At 35.1% G+C, this 19,046-nt stretch overlaps 2 protein-coding genes and 1 long non-coding RNA gene across 4 annotated transcripts in view; 2 read left to right on the forward strand and 1 right to left on the reverse strand.

Moving 5' to 3' along the window:
* The window catches only part of LOC135124978 (uncharacterized), a 37,132-nt gene extending 32,451 nt beyond the window's left edge, over positions 1–4,681 (reverse strand). Inside the window, exon 1 of the long non-coding RNA XR_010279856.1 lies at positions 4,614–4,681. This is a non-coding gene — a long non-coding RNA (uncharacterized LOC135124978). The remainder of the gene's footprint in view (positions 1–4,613) is intronic.
* On the forward strand, positions 4,638–6,391 carry LOC135124977 (innexin inx7-like). Its single transcript, XM_064050228.1, has 5 exons — positions 4,638–4,738; positions 4,978–5,228; positions 5,277–5,566; positions 5,616–5,832; positions 5,880–6,391. Exons 2-5 carry the CDS (start codon positions 4,986–4,988, stop codon positions 6,273–6,275), a joined length of 1,146 nt encoding a protein of 381 aa, XP_063906298.1. The 5' UTR covers positions 4,638–4,738; positions 4,978–4,985; the 3' UTR covers positions 6,276–6,391.
* A 96-nt stretch (positions 6,392–6,487) lies between these two features.
* LOC135124979 (innexin inx7-like) lies at positions 6,488–7,865 on the forward strand. Of its 2 annotated transcripts, none has more exons than XM_064050229.1 (5): positions 6,488–6,789; positions 6,835–7,000; positions 7,055–7,124; positions 7,170–7,386; positions 7,439–7,865. In XM_064050229.1, exons 1-5 carry the CDS (start codon positions 6,541–6,543, stop codon positions 7,832–7,834), a joined length of 1,098 nt encoding a protein of 365 aa, XP_063906299.1. In that variant the 5' UTR covers positions 6,488–6,540; the 3' UTR covers positions 7,835–7,865. The 2 variants fall into 2 exon arrangements, with proteins under 2 accessions (XP_063906299.1, XP_063906300.1); XM_064050230.1 differs by having other exon boundaries at positions 7,170–7,392; positions 7,444–7,723.
* The last annotated feature ends 11,181 nt before the right edge of the window (positions 7,866–19,046 follow it).

Raw genomic sequence — 19,046 nt, forward strand, 5'->3', positions numbered from 1 at the left:
TGACAAAAAAGGCGCCTACAAAAACTGTCAGAAAAAAGCAATAAAGAAAAGAAACAAAAAAAGGCATCAAAAGTGTCCAAAAGTGACAACAAACTAAAAAGGTGGTACAAAAACACCACAAGTGAGACATAACAGGTAAGAAAAAATGTACCAAAAAAAAAGGCAATGAAAAAAGAGGGCAAAGAGTCTACAAAAGAACTTAACCAAAAATGCTGTTAAAAGAATATAATCGAAAAGTAACTAAAAAAGCAAACAAAATGACAAAAAAACTTATAAAATGCAACAAAAAAGTCAAATAAAATAAAAGAGGTCAAAAACTCTACAAAAAAGGGTGATACGACAAAAAGACGCCTAAAAGAAAGAAATCAAGAAGTGACAAAAAAGATCAAAAAAGCTACAAAAAAAAAAGAGGACAAAAAACGCCATAAAAAGTCAACAAAAAGCAACAAAAACGCGTTTAAAAACAGGAAAAACAATCAAAAAAGACGACTACAAAAAGGACCAAAAAGGACGGTAAAAAAGGAGCAAAAAAGAGACAAAAGAGTCCGCAAAAAAAGTGCCAAAAAAAGGGCCCAAAAAGTGTCAAAAAAGGTAAAAAAGGAACTAGAAAAGGGAACCAGAAATTGCGTCAAAAGAAGAGGGTCAATAAGACAGGGGCGAAAAAGGTAACAAAAAATGTTACAAAAAGGCCACAAAAAATCCACAAAAAAAAACTGCACAGAGGACGAACAAAATTCAACAAAAAAGTCGACTAAAAGTGATAAAAAGCTAGAAAGCGTCAAACAGATCACCAAATATACGATCAACAGAGTCAGAGTCAGGTTAGAAAAATGTCAATAAAGGAAAAACACAAAAAGTCCAGAAAATAAGACAATAAAAATGTCAAAACAGAAGACAAAAATCCATAAAAAATTAAAAACCTACTGCAAGAACCAAAAAATGTGTCAAAAAAAGGAAAAAGCGTCTAGAAAATGCGACTAAAGCAGGGAGTCAAAAATGGAGACAAAAAAGAAAGTAATTAAATGCAGCAAAAAAGGACAGAAAAGAACAAGAGTCCACAAAAAAGGCACTAAAAATGCCAAAAACAGGACAAAAAATAAAAAAAAAAATGTAAAAAAGTTACCAAAAAAGAAGAAACACGTCAAAAGGAAGAGATATAAAAAAGTGATAACAACCGAGGAGAGTTAAAAATAAAATAGAAAAGAACGAAAGAGGCGACAAAGATGCCAAATTAATTAAAAACATTCGAAAAAAGACCAAGAAAAAAAATGACTAAAAAGGAAGCCAAAAACTCGCCAAAAAATGCGACTAAAAGAAGAGCGAAAAAACAAGCGTAAATAGAGGAAAAAAACATAAAAATGAGAAAAAAGCCACTGCAAAAAGGAGGCTAAAACCATGACAAAGAATGCGGCTAAAAGAATAAAAAAAATGCTATAAAAAAATACAAAAGGCCCACAAAAAAGCCACAAAAAAACAAACAGTGACAAAAAAGACGATAAAAAAACAAAAACATGACAAAATAGTCCACAAATAATGCAACAAAATAAAGGTGACTACAAAAAAAGAAAGTTCACAAAAAGGCGACAAAAATGTGAAAACAGAATTTAAAAATAATAATACGGATTTATTTACAGAAAAAAATCATTAAAAAATGCAAAAAAAAAACAAGAAAAAAGTGAAAAAGTTGGTTAAAAACGCGATAAAAAAGGTGAGTAGTAGTAATAATAGTACTTGGTGAGATAAGACTGATTTTGGCAAATCACATACCTTCCAAGAAAGTAAAGGGTGGGTGGGCGGGGCTAGTACCTGCTAAGATAAAACTGATTTTGGCAAATGATGTACCTTCTAAGAAAACAGAGGGTGGGTGGGCGGGGCTAGTACTTGGTGAGATAAGACTGATTTTGGCAAATCACATACCTTCCAAGAAAGTAAAGGGTGGGTGGGCGGGGCTAGTACCTGCTGAGATAAAACTGATTTTGGCAAATGATGTACCTTCTAAGAAAACAGAGGGTGGGTGGGCGGGGCTACTACTTGGTGAGATAAGACTGATTTTGGCAAATCACATACCTTCCAAGAAAGTAAAGGGTGGGTGGGCGGGGCTAGTACCTGCTGAGATAAAACTGATTTTGGCAAATGATGTACCTTCTAAGAAAACAGAGGGTGGGTGGGCGGGGCTAGTACTTGGTGAGATAAGACTGATTTTGGCAAATCACATACCTTCCAAGAAAGTAAAGGGTGGGTGGGCGGGGCTAGTACCTGCTAAGATAAAACTGATTTTGGCAAATGATATACCTTCTAAGAAAATAGAGGGTGGGTGGGCGGGGCTAGTACCAGCTAAGATAAAACTGATTTTGGCCCCATTAATCTTGTAAAAACTTGTGAAATTTAAAGGTGCTAAATTGCAAATTTCCATAGTAAAGAGTTAAATTCCTAAAGCTACCCGAAATTTGAAAAACATCATCAGTTTTTACTTGTGAGTTATCATTGCATTCATATTTTTTAGATTTGCTTATACAGGTGATTCAAAAAAATTAATATGTATTTTTTTTATATGTGAACCTTCTCGGGGGTTCATACTGTTTTTTTTAATGTAAAACCTACTCGGGGGCCCCAAATGTATTTTTTTCATATGTGAAACCTTTTCGGGCGTTCAAACTTTTTTTTTATGTAAAACCTTCTCGGGGGTCCCAAATGCATTTTTTTAAAAATGTGAAACCTTTTCGGGGGTTCCAAGTGTGTTTTTTAAAAAATGTAAAACCTCCTCAGGGGTTCCAAATGTCTTTTTTTTTTAATGTGAAACCTTCTTGGGGGTTCAAACGTTTTTTTTTTTAATGTAAAACCTTCTCGGGGGCCCCAAATGTATTTTTTTTTTTTTGAATGTGAAACCTTCTGGGTAGTTCAAACTGTTTTTTTAATGTAAAACCTTCTCGGGGGCCCCAAATGTATTTTTTTTTTAATGTGTGACCTTCTCGGTAGTTCAAACTGTGTTTTTAATGTAAAACCTTCTCGGGGGCCCCAAATGCATTTTTTTAAGAATGTGAAATCTTCTCGGGGGTTCCAAGTGTGTTTTTTTTATATGTGAAACCTTCTCAGGCGTTCAAACTGTTTTTTTTTAATGTGAAGTGACGTCATCACAAAACCAACGAAAACCAAAAGCTGAGGTGGGTGGGGTTAGTTTTACTTTTTCGTCTAGATTCCAATGTTTATCAATATAAAACTCCCTTTTAGTCCAATGAAATGAGTAATCAAGAGAAAAATCGGGTGGGTGGGTGGGTCCACTTTGAATTTTTGTAAATAGATTCGGTCACATGACATAAAAATTAAATTTCCATCGAATCCAATAAGCCAATGAAGTGGGTGGGGCTAGTTTTAGGCTTTTGTGTAGATTCCACTGTTGTTCAATACAATGCACTTTTCGTCCAATAAAATCACTTTAAATTTTTTAGACATAATTCGTCTTGACACAGTAACTAATCATAAAAACCAATGAAATCCAAATGCGTCGGTGGGTGGGGTTAGTTTTACCTTTTGGTTGAGATTCCAATGTTTTAGCCACTTGGAATTTTTTTAAGCATAAATTGGACCACCCCACAAAACGTAATTCAGTTTTCATCTCATAATAAATAAAATAAGCCAATGAAATGCAGATGTGGTGGTGGGTGGACTTAATTTTACCTTTTTGACTATTTACATTGCGTGTTAACATAAACTCCCCAACCAGTAAAACGTGTGATTAATTTCATTGGCTCTTAATCAAAGAAGAATCTCATCTGTGCAAAATGATATTTTGTAACAGACAAGAGTGAAATTATTCCACATGGTTTGTGCATTTTATCAAATTTGCAGAAAATTTAGAGAAAAATTATTCAAATATTTCGTCAAGGTTTTGCTATTCGCCCGTAAATATTACACTTATTGTGTCACCTGTCAAACGAGCACGGCATAGTTCAATACTTATTTATTTTGTAGGGAACTATTTTTGTAAAACACAATCTAGACCATCCAACACACATCTGTGCAAGACTTTTTTCATTGTCATAACAACCCATTCTTTGAATATTAAAAGCCGAAACCTAACGTCTGTTTAATAAAAAAAGACAATCCAAACAAACACCCAGCCACACAAAAAAGCACACAAGTAAATTTGCGGCATGCTTGACGCAACCATAGTTCAACAACATTTTTAACTTCAACACATACTGGCAGTACATGAGCCACAAGAAGAACAAAAGCAACACAAGTGCAAAGTTTGCTCACAACGAGACGCAGGTGAGTTGTGTAATCACTCGAGTATGATAATAATGCCACTCCAGAACTTGTTTAAAACAGATTTAAATAAACTCGAAAAAAAAAAGTATGTGTGCGGTAATCGGTTGAGTGCGATAAGGTGAATTTATCTCACCGTTGTAGACCAGAACGAGACGCTGGACAAATGATTAATTAACAGGGAACGATGAGACATTTTGTTAAATTGACGAAAACAAACACAAAAAACTAATTGAATAAACAGTGGAGAGTGTACGTATTGGGTTTTTATCTATACGCAAACCCAACAGGAAGAGGAATTCTCGACATTCATACTTCCTTATCGCTTCCAAGAGAACGCTACTTACCACGAAAGATAACGAGGTTTCTCCATTTACCATATCAGAAGGGCATTTATTATAGTAATGTCATAGCGGGAAGTGCGGTGAAGTTGGTCCTGGAGTTTTTCGTTATTTTGGTTTTTGAAACAAAGGTAAGCGTGCATGAACTACGAGTACACGCTTCATAAAAGCCCATAAATTACTTAGTAAGTCATAATTATGGTCGAAACCTGGAATTTTTATCTTATTTGACAATAATATGCACACAAGATATCTGTGTCATTAAGATGAACTCATTTACTTATATCTTAAATGCTTATTAATTAATTAGTGGTAGATAATTTCGAGTAGTCAGTAGGTACTAGTCAGTGGTATAAGGAATCTTTTTTAGTAATCACGATGTTGGGTCTGTTTGACGTTATTAAAGACCAACTGAAACCAAAATTCGGCTCCATCTGTATCGACAATTGGGTCTTCAAACTCCACTATCGAGCCACCTGTATCATCTTCTTCATAGCCACGATTCTAGTGACATCTCGGGAGTACATAGGCGAACACATAAAATGCATCACTGACATGAGTAGTCCCGGTTTTGAAAAAGTCATCGAGACTTTTTGCTTCTTTACGACGACCTTCACCGTGGTGAGTACTTTTCCAAAGTAAGTAGTACCCAAAAGTCACAGCTTATAGGTCGACGACACAGAAATGGACTTCTTCCGATTCGGCTTCAACGGACATAGAGGCATTCTACCCTATGGTGTAGGTTCCAAGCAACCCATTCGCAAACACATGTACTACCAATGGGTCCCGTTCCTGCTTTTCGGTCAAGCCATAATGTTTTACCTCACCCATCTATTCTGGAAGAAAATGGAAAACAACCGAATCCATAAATTGGTCACAGGCCTCGCCAACTCTAGGTTCGCCCTCCTCGACAAAGAAGTGAACATCGACCACCACTCAATCCCCACCAAAGAGAACAAGTAAGTTTTGAAACCCATGCAACCACACGTTTCTACTTTTCGTCTTCAGGAAAGCCTGCATTCAAAGAATTCGGGAAGAGTTTCTGCAGCGCATCAGACTGAATAAATCGTGGGCGTGGTGGTTCATGTTCTTCGAAGTACTCAATGTGGTACACGTAGGGTTCCAGTTTTACGTCACGAACAAGTTTTTGGGTAACCTGTTTAGTACTTTAGGGAGAGATGTGGTGCAAAATGGGTCCAAGGTTCTGGATGAAGTTTTCCCAAAGGTAATCGTACCTTTCGTATCAAAACTCGTCTAACGTGTGTGTTTTAGGTGACGAAGTGTACCTTCCACAAGTACGGTCCGTCAGGGTCCATTCAGGTTCATGACGCTTTGTGCATCATGGCGCTTAATATAATCAACGAAAAAATCTACCTGTTTTTGTGGTTTTGGTTCATGATTTTGTTTGGGGCGTCGTGCCTTATTGTGGTTTGGAGGGTTTTGAGTATGTTTCTTTACTCGAGATCAGTAGGGTTCAATCAGATCATTTTTGGACATACTGCTCGAGGGAAGTTGTACCCGTGGCACCTCCAGATGGTTATCAAACGCTGCAACTACCCAGACTGGCTACTCCTTAGATACCTATCAAAAAACATGGACGGGTTGGCTTTCAAAGATTTGTTCCTGAACATTTACGAAGAACTGGAAGAGCGGAAACCGCTATTTTAGTGTGACTGCACCAAAGATCATCTCGTTTATTTTTATACATGACTTAAGTATTATATTAAGTACTTAATTTTTATATACTCGAATTTTTACAATAAAGTCTTGTTTGCTCTATCTAATCGCACGAAAAGGTGTATATGTTTATTCATGATATGGGGTCTTCCCCTTTCTTTGATTCTGGGTGTATCCACAATCTCTTCGATATAGGTAATGCAAACATTTTGTGTAAACATGTGCCATTTGGTAAGTTTTCAACGCATCGACGACAATGTTGAACCTGATCAAAACCTTCAAAAATAACGTTAAAATAAAATCGGACTCTCTATGTATCGACAATTGGGTGTTCAAACTTCACTATCGTGTGACGACGGTGATTTTTCTGGTATCAACGGTCTTGGTGACGTCGAAGGAGTATATAGGTGAAAGCATGAAGTGCCTAACCTCTAAATTAGCAGACAGGACGTACCAAAAGTTCCTGGAAAGTTTCTGTTTCTACAAAAGCACCTTTACCGTGGTGGTGAGTCTTGTGGTTGTTTTTTCTGGCTAGTTAAAACTGTTTCAGAGTGATGATGATTTCGACTCTAACAATGTCTACAACTCCTATGGTCTTGGTATGCCAGGTCCAAGACTCATCAGAAAACACATGTACTACCAATGGGTACCATACGTACTGTTTTTGCAAGCGATAATGTTTTACGCAACGCACTACCTTTGGAAAATCGTGGAAGGTACTTAAGTCCGGTTTTCACTTAATTAAGTAACTAGGATATTTCTGTGACTAGGTGGCGAGGTTCGTAAATTAATGTCACTGGAAAAAAACTTACAACACGGTGTGACGGTCCAGGAGAAAAAGTAAGTACTTTCTTTGTGGTCCCAAAACTATTTCTCTCTTTGTAGAGGGTACTCCGTCCACAGACTCAAAGCCACCGTTTTGGTACACATCCGTTTGAACCAAAGTTGGGCTTGGTGGTTTATATTCTTCGAAGTGTTAAATTTAGCTAACGCGGCCTTCCAAATCTACCTTACCAACTTATTTTTGGACAAACAATTCTTCGATTTGGGGGTCAAATTTGGTAATCAAGGTCCGACAATCTTGGAAAAAATTTTCCCCAAAGTGAGTCTGTGTCCCATAGAATGACTAGTACTTATAGTTTAGCCCGTTTTAGAAAACCAAGTGCACTTTCTTCCAGTATGGTCCTTCTGGTACCATCGAAATTATAGATGCTCTGTGTATCCTAGCGCTGAATGTCATCAACGAAAAAATCTACCTCTTCTTGTGGTTCTGGTTCTTGGTACTATTTGCAGCTTCTGCTTCTATCTTGGTCTGGCGATTGGTGACCATGCTGCTATATTCTAGAAGCCTAGCTTTCAACAAACTCGCCTTCGGGTATTTGACTCAAACCAAAGTCAGACCGTCTGATTTCCATAGAATTTTGAACCACTGGAGCTACTCGGATTGGTTTCTGCTGCGATATTTGTCAAAAAATATGGACGGTTTTGCGTTCAAGAGTCTCTTCGATTTGGTTTGTCAAAACACCACGATCGTAAACGATATTTCTTGAACTGAATAATTAAAACCTATTTTGAAACTAATTAGTGTTAATAAATTCTCGAAGTCATCAATCCGAAAGCCTCACCTATCAATTACAATCAAGAGAAGTATTTGATTAAAAGCCGTCCACTTAAAATGCAGAAAAATAAATCGTTCCTAATTCCCTCGTGAGAAACACCTCGGGTCAAACGAAAAGCAATAGAGAAATTGTCGAAATTGATATAAACGATGTCTTGAGGCGTCTGTGTCGAAACCGACGGTAGTTGACACCAGAGAATACATTATTTATAACGGTTAGACTTTAGATTCGCTCGGTTTTCCCTCTACCATTGTAAAACTGTGACAACAATCAAAACTAGTAGGCAGAATTTTTCTAAATGTTCGAAAACCAGGCAATAAATCACCACCAACGGTCGTAGAGACAATTATTTCGTGTCCACTTTACGGCCAATAAAAATGTGGATCGTGTTTCTGTCTCGCTCCCACTCATGCGCCAGCCCCTGTCTCTCTCAACTCTTATTAGCATTAATCACTAAACATGAGTTACGCCGCAAAGTGCATTAACTTCCAAAGGAGTCGCTACACTAATTAAAATTAATATAATCAGCAATAAAATTAACGATGAAATTTTTCGATTGATGCGATTCGCTGAAAGTGCAGAGGGTCGCATTTGCGCCGCACCCAAAACTCGGTGATTCGAAAAGGGTCGCATTTGCGCCACACCCAATATTTTCAAAATTAGACAAACCGTTGTGCGAATGCTTTGCTTCCCTCAACAGGTGACCGCCACAGGTTGTGTTTAGAATCGGCATTCGTTATATGTTACTATGGAAACCAGTTAGCAACAGCGAGCACAGACTCTCTTTCTTATCTTGTGTCGGTCGCAGTCGGTTCTGCATTCCAGAGACGGGTCTTTTTGGCCTATTGACTTTTGTGCGGAACGTGGCGCTGTCTGGTTGGCGGCGGTCGAACTAAGCGGTGTGAAGTTCTGGATGATCGCGTTGTTGGCGCCACCTTACAGGAGTTGGACATGTGTTTAAAATTAATTAGTTGTAATTTCGGCGACTGGTCCAATTTAGGGAATAAAAGGGACGTTGTTGGTTGTTTATTTTGTTGCAGATGGTCTTAATTATCGAAAAATGCGAATTCCTAATTACGAGTCATAGAAATCTGACAAGTTAAAAATGTTAGAATGATTATTATTATTTAATAAGTATTTGCTTAATTTGTTAACATGGCTATGATTTTCATATGTCAAGAATAATAACGTGTTTGTTATTCATGAACTGAATGTTGATAAACATGGTCTGGAAACATTTTACGCATCCAGGGACGGAACAAACATGTGTAAACAATATATAATAATATTGTAGTAAACAATTTGCTACGACTTTATAACAGTAAAAAAATAAATTAAGGAGAAATGGGAAATGAGAAATGCGGAATCCGAAAAGCAAAATCAGAAATGCGAAATGGAAATAAAAAGTGCGAAATGAGAAATTAGAAATGTGAAATAAAAATCTGACATGAGAAATGAGAAATTAAAAATGTGGAATCAAATATGAGAAATGAGGAATGGGAAATGAGAAATGTGGAATGAGAAACTAGAAATGCGAAATGGAAATGAAAAGTACGAAATGAAAAATTATATGTGCCAAATGAGAAATTAAGAATGCCAACTGATGTATCAAAAATGAAAAATAGAAAATGGGAAATTCGGAATGAGAAACTACAAATGCGAAATGGCAATTAGAAATGTCAAATAAAATATCAAAAATGAAAAATAGGAAATGGGGAATGAGAAATTCGGAATAAGAAACTAAAACTCCTGTAAAATGAGAAATGCGAAATGAAAAATCTGACATGAGAAATGAGAAATTAAAAATGTGAAATCAAATATGACAAATGAGGAATTGGAAATGGGGAATGAGAAATTCGTAATCAGAAACTAAAAATGCGAAAGAGAAATACGAAATCAGAAATGAGAAATGAGAAACAAAAAATGGACAACGAAAAATGGGAAATGAGTAATGGGAATCGAGAAGAGAAAAATGAGAAATGCGGAAACAAAAATTAGAAATATAAAATGGAAGTGAAAAATGCGAAATGGGAAATTAGAGGTGAAAAATGAGAAATTAAAAATGCGAAATGAAATATCAGAAATGAAAAATGGGAATTTCGGAATGAGAAACAAAAAATGCGAATGCAATGAGAAAATCAAACTCAGAAATGGGAAATGGAAATGAAAAGTGCGGAATGGGAAATTATAAATGTGAAATGAAATGGGAATTGGTGAATGACAAATTCGGAATAGAAACTAAAAGTGCGAAATGCGAAATGAAAAATCAGAATGAGAAATGAGAAATTAGAAATTAAAAATGAGAAATCAAATATTAACTAGAATTAGATATGGGAAATCAGAAATGCGAAATGAGTAATCAGAAATGAGGAATGCGACATGGGAAATTAGAAATGCGAAATAAAATATTAGAAATGAGCAATGGGAAGTAAGAAATAGGAAACGATAAATTTTGAGTGAGATACTAGAAATGCGAAATGAGAAATTAGAAATGCGAAATGAGAAATTAGAAGCACGCAAAAACTCTGAATTAAAAATCAGAAATGAAAAATGGGAAATGGGAAATGAGAAATTTGGAATGAGAAACTAAAAAACCAAAATGAGAAATGCGAAATGAACTATCAGAAATGGAAAATGAAAAATGAGACATTAGAAATGCCAAATGAAATGTCAGAAAATGCCAAATGAAACTGCAGAAATAGGAAACGGAAAATGAGAAGTGGAAAATGAGAAATAGGAACTGAGAAATTCTGAATGAGATACTAGAAATGCGAAATGCGAAATTAGAAAAACACAAAAATTCGGAATAAGAAATTAGAAATGCGAAATGAAATATCAGAAATGAGAAATGGAAAATGGGAAATCGAGAACTGGGAATGAGAAACTAAAAATTGGAAATCAGAAATGCAAAATGAGAAATGGGAAACAGGAAATAGGAAACGGGAAATGGGAAATGAGAAATGGGAAACGAGAAGTGCGAAACGAGAAATGGGAAATAAGAACTGGGAATCAAAAGCGCGAAATGGGAAATTAAATGTGCGAAATAAGAAATTAAAAATGAGAAATGAAATATTAGAAATAAAAAATGGGAAATGGGGAATGAGAAACTAAAAATGAAAAATGAGAAATACGAAATGGACTGTCAGAAATGGGAAATGGAAAATTAGAAATTAGAAATGCCAAATGATATGTCAGAAATAGGAAATGGAAAATGAGAAATAGGAAATGAGAAATTCTGAATGAAATACTAGAAATGCGAAATGAGAAATTAGAAGAACATAAAAATTCTGAATGAGAAATTAGAAATGCGAAATGAAATATCAGAAATGAGAAATGGAAAATGGGAAATCGAGAACTGGGAATGAGAAACTAAAAATTGGAAATCAGAAATGCAAAATGAGAAATGGGAAACGAGAAATGGGAAATGAGAAATGGGAAACGAGAAGTGCGAAACGAGAAATGGGAAATAAGAACTGGGAATCAAAAGCGCGAAATGGGAAATTAAATGTGCGAAATAAGAAATTAAAAATGAGAAATGAAACATTAGAAATGAAAAATGGGAAATGGGGAATGAGAAACTAAAAATGAAAACATGAGAAATGCGAAATGGACTGTCAGAAATGGGAAATGGAAAATTAGAAATTAGAAATGCCAAATGATATGTCAGAAATAGGAAATGGAAAATGAGAAATAGGAAATGAGAAATCCTGAATGAGATACTAGAAATGCGAAATGAGAAATTAGAAGAACATAAAAATTCTGAATGAGAAATTAGAAATGCGAAATGAAATATCAAAAATGAGAAATGGGAAATAGAAAATCGGAAAGTGGGAATGAGAAACTAAAATTTGGAAATGAGAAATTCAAAATGAGAAATGGGAAATGAGAAACGGGAAATGGTAAATGAGAAATGAGAAATAGAAACTGAGAAATTCTGAATGAGATACTAGAAATGCGAAATGGGAAATTAGAAAAACACAAACATTCTGAATAAGAAATTAGAAATGCGAAATGAAATATCAGAAATGAGAAATGGAAAATGGGAAATCGAGAACTGGGAATGAGAAACTAAAAATTGGAAATCAGAAATGCAAAATGAGAAATGGGAAACGGGAAATGGGAAAGGAGAAATGGGAAACGAGAAGTGCGAAACGAGAAATGGGAAATAAGAACTGGGAATCAAAAGCGCGAAATGGGAAATTAAATGTGCGAAATAAGAAATTAAAAATGAGAAATGAAATATTAGAAATAAAAAATGGGAAATGGGGAATGAGAAACTAAAAATGAAAAATGAGAAATGCGAAATGGACTGTCAGAAATGGGAAATGGAAAATTAGAAATTAGAAATGCCAAATGATATGTCAGAAATAGGAAATGGAAAATGAGAAATAGGAAATGAGAAATTCTGAATGAGATACTAGAAATGCGAAATGAGAAATTAGAAGAACATAAAAATTCTGAATGAGAAATTAGAAATGCGAAATGAAATATCAAAAATGAGAAATGGGAAATGAGAAACGGGAAATGGGAAATGGGAAACGGGAAATGGGAAAGGAGAAATGGGAAACGAGAAGTGCGAAACGAGAAATGGGAAATAAGAACTGGGAGTCAAAAGTGCGAAATGGGAAATTAGATGTGCGAAATAAGAAATTAAAAATGGGAAATGGGGAATGAGAAACTAAAAATGCAAATAAAAAATGATAAATGGATTCTCAGAAATGGGAAATGGAAAATGAGAAATGGGAAATCAGGAATGAGAAATGAAAGCTGGCGTGCTCGAGTGGGATGAGAATGGGATGAGCGAAATAAGAAATGGAGTGTATGAAATGAGAATCTCAAGTCTCAGGCGAAATGAAAAATGAGATAAGCGAAATGAAAAATAAGATGTGCGAAATGAACAGTAAGATGATTCACAATGAGATGTGCGAAATGAGAAATGGGATATAGAGGTTGCACGAAATGAAAAATAGGTGGTTTGTGCAAAATGGGGTGTTTACAATGAGAAATGAGGTATACTAAATGAGAAACAGGGTGTGCGAAATCAAAAATGTTATGAACGAAATGAAAAATGGAGATTAGGTTGTGCGCAATGAGAAATGGAGTGTGGATTTTTAGTTCCGCACATCTCATTTCTCAAAATAAGAACTACAAATGTAATGTGCGAAATGAGAAAACAAGTGTGCGAAATGAGACGAAATGAGAAATGAGGTAAGTAAGTGCGGTGTGGAAAATAAGAAATAGCAAATGGGTTGTGCGAAATAAGTAATGGGAAATAGGGTGTGAGATGGTGTACGAAATGAGAACTGGAATGTGCTAAATGAGAGATAGGTTGTGTGAAATAAAAAGTGTGATATGCGAAATGAAAAATGGAGAATATGTTGTGCGAAATGAGAAGTGGGGTATGAGATGTGAAAAATGGCGTATGTGGAGTGTGAAATGGAGTGTGGGTTTTTAGTTTCACACATCTCATTTCTCAAAATGAGACCTAGAAATGTGAACGGGCAGGGTGTGCGAAATGAGACAAGGGTGTTAGAAATGAAAAATCATGCGTGTGAAATGATAAATGGGCTACAAGAACTGAAAATGAGATGTGAGAAATAAAAATTGAGAAATGAGAAAAATTGTAAAAGAAAGATGTTACCAGTCATTTTTCGTAAGTTCAATTTCAGTGACGTTTATAGTCTTTAGTCTCGAACAGCTACAGTACTTTTAACCGCCAATATTGCAGTGGATAAGCAAGTAAAGGTGAAAACCGCTACTTCACGGAATTCCTCGAGTCCCCATTTATTCAAAAGAAACCATTAAATTGTAAATTACTCCCACGACACAATAAAGACAAACTGTTGGCATCAATTTCAATTTACTGATGCACTATTTGAATTTCAAGTGGTTTTTAATCCGTAAAACCATTATTATTATCATGGTCTTTACACCTCTTTTCAGTTAATCGTAATTTTTATCACGAATGCAATATGTGACTTCAGGCAACATTTAACATTTAGGGGAACCTCAGTATGAATAAATCAATTTGATCATTAAAGAGCAAATAATAATTCAAATTTAAAACAATACCCAAACTAAATTTAATAAAAACAACACGATTTGCATTGTATTTCCGCCAGACTACAAAACAGTGTAAAATTTTAAATTTCGCCATTGAATAAACATCATTAGCTGTTGTTTCCTACAAAAACTGTCACGCTAATTTGCAAACCTGTGACTTTCCAAAGGTAAATAAACCTCACGGCACAATTACATCATATAACACTACAATAATCTATTTTTGTTAAAACGACCTTGTGACGTATCGTAATTCAAAAATAATGACTTGCTTTCACGTGCCCTATGGATTTTGTTAACGACTTCCTCGATAGATAATTACAGTTTTACACAAGATCGAAGATAACAGAAATGACAATGAACAAACACGAAAACGATGCCCGGTGTATTTCCTAACGTCCCAAAATTTCGAAAACCAGTCTCGACCTGTCGAGATTAACTCCTGTACCTGCACTTGTCAACCAAAAAAGGACAATGCCGTGATTATAGCCTTTCGCAGAAGCGTTTCTTTCACTGATAAACCTTACCCAGAACTAACGGACCGACATGCAAATTAAATATTCTCGGAGCTTTCTCGCTTGCATTTAGCCGCAAGACATCACGTACAGCGTCAATAATTATGCAAACCACAGAAAATCAATGGTTTTGGTATAATCACACCGCCAAAGAAAATTCCCATGTAGTGGCCACACGGGTCGGGTGAGCAATTGCCCGCTTACGAAAAAATCGCGACATGTGGTGATCACATTTCAGCGCTTATGGTCTAGGAAGCTGTAATTAGGTCAACTTAGTGCTAAAAGGGAAAATTAGCAAGTTCATCTATGTTTAAACCTCGCTCATCTTTTACTGTTACCATTTATTATGTAGTTTTCCGAACAAATTAGCACGTATCGAAAATAAATACCTTCGAAGAATGTGTGTATTTTTTTCCGGCTAGTGGCGGGTTCGAAAACGCTAATTACACCGTTGGGAACCGTTTTGGGGTTTTTGCACTAAAATAAATGGGTTTGAACCACGGTTCAATGTCCAATTTGGTAAGGTACCGTTGGGTAAACATTTCGCAATGTTACATTTTGTGGACAAAAGTTGCTGAAGGTAAGGGAACTCAAGCGGTACAATGTAGGTATTTATCTAGGTAAAAGACCATTTCATCATAACAATAACCTTTGTATTTTTGTTCGTGGTTTAGAATGAGTGGAATCAAAAAGTGAGCAAACACGTGCTTGTATATTCTCGGCGGTTCTAGTATGTTCGGTTCCCGAGTGTCCAGAACAGCAAAGTCTACACTTTTCGCATTAGATCATCCTTCTAAAACATTACTCATTCAGGGATCGATATGAATAATAATGTCACGTTGTTTTAGTTTTAGATCTACCGACTTAATAAATTTCACATTACACAAATGTTACTAAAACGTGCCTAGATTTGAAACCAAGTGACACATAGATGTATATGATGTGGTAGTTTGTGTTCTATATTTGGACGTTTATTATTATTAAAGTATGATTAATTAACCACGTCATATTTCACCAAGGTACAATTTTTTTTTTGGTGCTGTTAAAAGATTATTTGACTAATATTTAATGTTTTTTCTACATTTTACAACTCATTTCCGTCTGCCTGTCTGTCTGTTTGTCGTCATTTCCTCAGTTTGTCTGTTGTTTGTACGTCCTCACCCACAACGTGATGCCATTTCAAAATTTTGGGAAATGAGAATTGGGAAATTAATGCGAAATGAGAAATTAAAAATGCGAAATAAGAAATACGAAAAGTAGTTATATAATGGGGGTTCTAGGACAGTTTGACCTCATTTGACCTGTCCTAGGATCCCCATCATTTTCTGTCAACCATGCGAAACGAAGAGTAAGAAATGCGAAATTAAAAGTGTGAAATGCAAATTGAGAAATGAGTGCGAAATGTGAATTGATAAATGAGAAATGAGTATGAAATGCGAAATGAAAACTATGAAACTTGAAATTTGACAAAAAGATGTGCGAAATGAGAAATGAGAAAAGTGAAATGGGATATTTTAAAATCTGAAAGAAAAAGGAAAGAAAACTTAGAAATGTGAAATTTGAAACGCGAAATGCGAATTGAGGAACAAAAAATGCGATATGAATGCAAAACGGAAATTAGTACTAATGCGAAATGCGAAATAGGAACTGAGAATTGAATTCGAAATAAGGAATGCGAAAGGTGAATTGAGAAATTATAAACGTAAAATCAGGAATTAGAAATGCAAAATGAGAAATTAGAATTTCGAAATAAAAAATGAGTTGTGCGAAATGAAAAATGCGAAACAAGAAACGGGAATGAGAAATGGAATCTAGAAATGCGAAATGTGTAATTTGAAATCAGAAATGAAAAATAATAAATGCGAACTGGGAAATTAGAAACTTGAAATTGTGTAACACGAAATGTGAAATGAGAAATGAGATATTAGATATGCGAAATGCGGAATGAGAAATGAGAAATGGGAAAGGCGAAATGAGAAACGAGGAGCGCGAAATACGCAATCACAAATGAATTGAAACGAGAAATGAGATATTAGAAAAATGGAATGCGAAATAAGAAATGGGAAGTGTGAAATGAAAAAGTAGAATGCAAAATGAGAAATTAGACACGTGAAATGAGAAATGAGGAATGCGAAATGACAAATGCAGAATGAGAAACGAGGAATTTTGAATGCGAAATGAGAAATTATAAATGCGCAATGAGAATTAGGATACGACGATGGTTTTTGTCCTATATTTGGACGTTTATTATTATTAAAGTATGATTAATTAACCACCTCATATTTCACCAAGGTACTTTTTTGAGTGCTGTTGTGTGTTGTAGATTTATCTCGATGATTTTGGGAAATGTGAAATGTGAAATGAAGAATAAGCAATGCGAAATTAGAACTTAGAAATGAGAAATACGAAAAGTAGTTATATGATGGGGGTTCTAGGACAGTTTGACCTCATTTGACCTGTCATAGCCCCCCCCCCATCATTTTCTGTCGACCAGTTCGTCCCTCGTAGGGGAAATGTAAAATGATGATGTGAAATGAGACATACAAAGTGAGAAATTAAAAATGTGAAATGCAAATTGAGAAATGAGTGCGAAATGCGAAATGAGAAATGAGTTAGATACGAAAATGAAATGCGAAATGAAAACTGAATACAAACTATGAAATTTGAAAAAAAGATGTGCGAAATGAGAAATTTTAAAATCAGAGAAATAAGAAAAGAGGAATGAAAAATTAGAAATGGGAAATTGAGAAATTCGAAATTGAAAATTAAGAAATGTGCGAACTTGGAAATTAGAAATTAGAAATTGGAAATGAAAAATGAGAATTGCGAAATGAGACATTAGACATGTGAAATGGGAAATGAGAACTAAATGCGAAATGAGAAATAAAAAATGCGAAATGAATGCAAACCGGAAATCAGTAATGCGCAGTGCGAAATAAGAAATGCGAAATGAGTAATGAGAAACGCAAACTACGCAATGTGAAACGAATTTGAAATGAGAAATGTGAAATGAGAAATTATAAATGCGAAATTAGGAATTAGAAATGCCAAATGAGAAATTAGAATTTCGAAGTGGGGAATGAGTTGTGCGAAATGAGATGTGAGAGATGACAAATGGAGTGTGCGAAATGAGAAATGGGGCTTGCGAAATGAAAAATACGAAGTGAGAAACGGAAATGACGGATGAGAGAAATCAGGAACGAAAAGTGAGAAATGCAAATTGAGAAATGAGAAGAAATGAGAAATGGGACACTAGAAATGCGAAATGAGGAATGAATGCGGTATGTGAAATTTGAAAACAGAAATGAAAAATAAGAAATGCGAAATGCGAACTTGGAAATTAGAAATTGGAAATGAAAAATGAGAATTGCGAAATGAGACATTAGACTTGTGAAATGTGAAATGAGAACAAAATGCGAAATGAGAAATGAGAAACGCAAACTACGCAATGTGAAACGAATTTGAAATGAGAAATGTGAAACGAGAAATTATAAATGCAAAATTAGGAATTAGAAATGCCAAATGAGAAATTAGAATTTCGAAATGGGGAATGAGTTGTGCGAAATGAGATGTGAGAGATGACAAATGGAGTGTGCGAAATGAGAAATGGGGCTTGCGAAATGAAAAATACGAAGTAAGAAACGGAAATGACGGATGAGAGAAATGAGGAATGAAAAGTGGGAAATGCAAGTTGAGAAATGAGAAGAAATGAGAAATGGGACACTAGAAATGCGAAATGAGGAATGAATGCGGTATGTGAAATTTGAAACCAGAAATGAAAAATAAAAAATGCGAAATGCGAACTTGGAAATTAGAAATTGGAAATGAAAAATGAGAATTGCAAAATGAGACATTAGACTTGTGAAATGGGAAATGAGAACTAAATGCGAAATGAGAAATGAGAAATAAAAAATACGAAATGAATGCAAACCGGAAATCAGTGCGAAATAAGAAATGCAAAATGAGAAATGAGAAACGCAAACTACGCAATGTGAAACGAATTTGGAATGAGAAATGTGAAATGAGAAATTATAAATGCGAAATTAGGAATTAGAAATGCCAAATGAGAAATTAGAATTTCGAAATGGGGAATGAGTTGTGCGAAATGAGATGTGAGAGATGACAAATGGAGTGTGCGAAATGAGAAATGAGGCTTGCGAAATGAAAAATACGAAGTAAGAAACGGAAATGACGGATGAGAGAAATGAGGAATGAAAAGTGAGAAATGCAAATTGAGAAATGAGAAGAAATGAGAAATGGGACACTAGAAATGCGAAATGAGGTACGAATGCCGTATGTGAAATTTGAAAACAGAAATGAAAAATAAGAAATGCGAAATGCGAACTTGGCAATTAGAAATTGGAAATGAAAAATGAGAATTGCGAAATAAGACATTAGACTTGTGAAATGTGAAATGAGAACTAAATGCGAAATGAGAAATAAGAAATGCGAATTGGGAAATAAAAAATGCGAAATGAGAAACGCAAAATACGCAATGAGAAATAAATTTGAAATTAATTCAAATGCACTTCTATATTTTTCAAAAATATTAAAAACTGAAAATTTAT

This window comes from Zophobas morio, unplaced genomic scaffold (genome assembly GCF_036711695.1).
Source record: "Zophobas morio isolate AGI-343-1 ecotype UQ-CSIRO unplaced genomic scaffold, CSIRO_AGI_Zmor_V1 ptg000008l, whole genome shotgun sequence".
NCBI classification, from domain to species: Eukaryota; Metazoa; Arthropoda; class Insecta; order Coleoptera; family Tenebrionidae; genus Zophobas; species Zophobas morio.

Excerpts from the sequence above, each read along its gene's own strand:
- LOC135124979 (XM_064050229.1), top strand. The coding sequence starts at position 6,541 with ATGTTGAACCTGATCAAAACCTTCAAAAATAACGTTAAAATAAAATCG. Across the intron at positions 7,001-7,054 it reads CCTTTGGAAAATCGTGGAAG|GTGGCGAGGTTCGTAAATTA; the intron begins GTACTTAAGTCC and ends TTCTGTGACTAG. Across the intron at positions 7,125-7,169 it reads GTGACGGTCCAGGAGAAAAA|AGGGTACTCCGTCCACAGAC; the intron begins GTAAGTACTTTC and ends CTCTCTTTGTAG.
- LOC135124977 (XM_064050228.1), top strand. The coding sequence starts at position 4,986 with ATGTTGGGTCTGTTTGACGTTATTAAAGACCAACTGAAACCAAAATTC. Across the intron at positions 5,229-5,276 it reads TTACGACGACCTTCACCGTG|GTCGACGACACAGAAATGGA; the intron begins GTGAGTACTTTT and ends CACAGCTTATAG. Across the intron at positions 5,833-5,879 it reads TGGATGAAGTTTTCCCAAAG|GTGACGAAGTGTACCTTCCA; the intron begins GTAATCGTACCT and ends TGTGTGTTTTAG.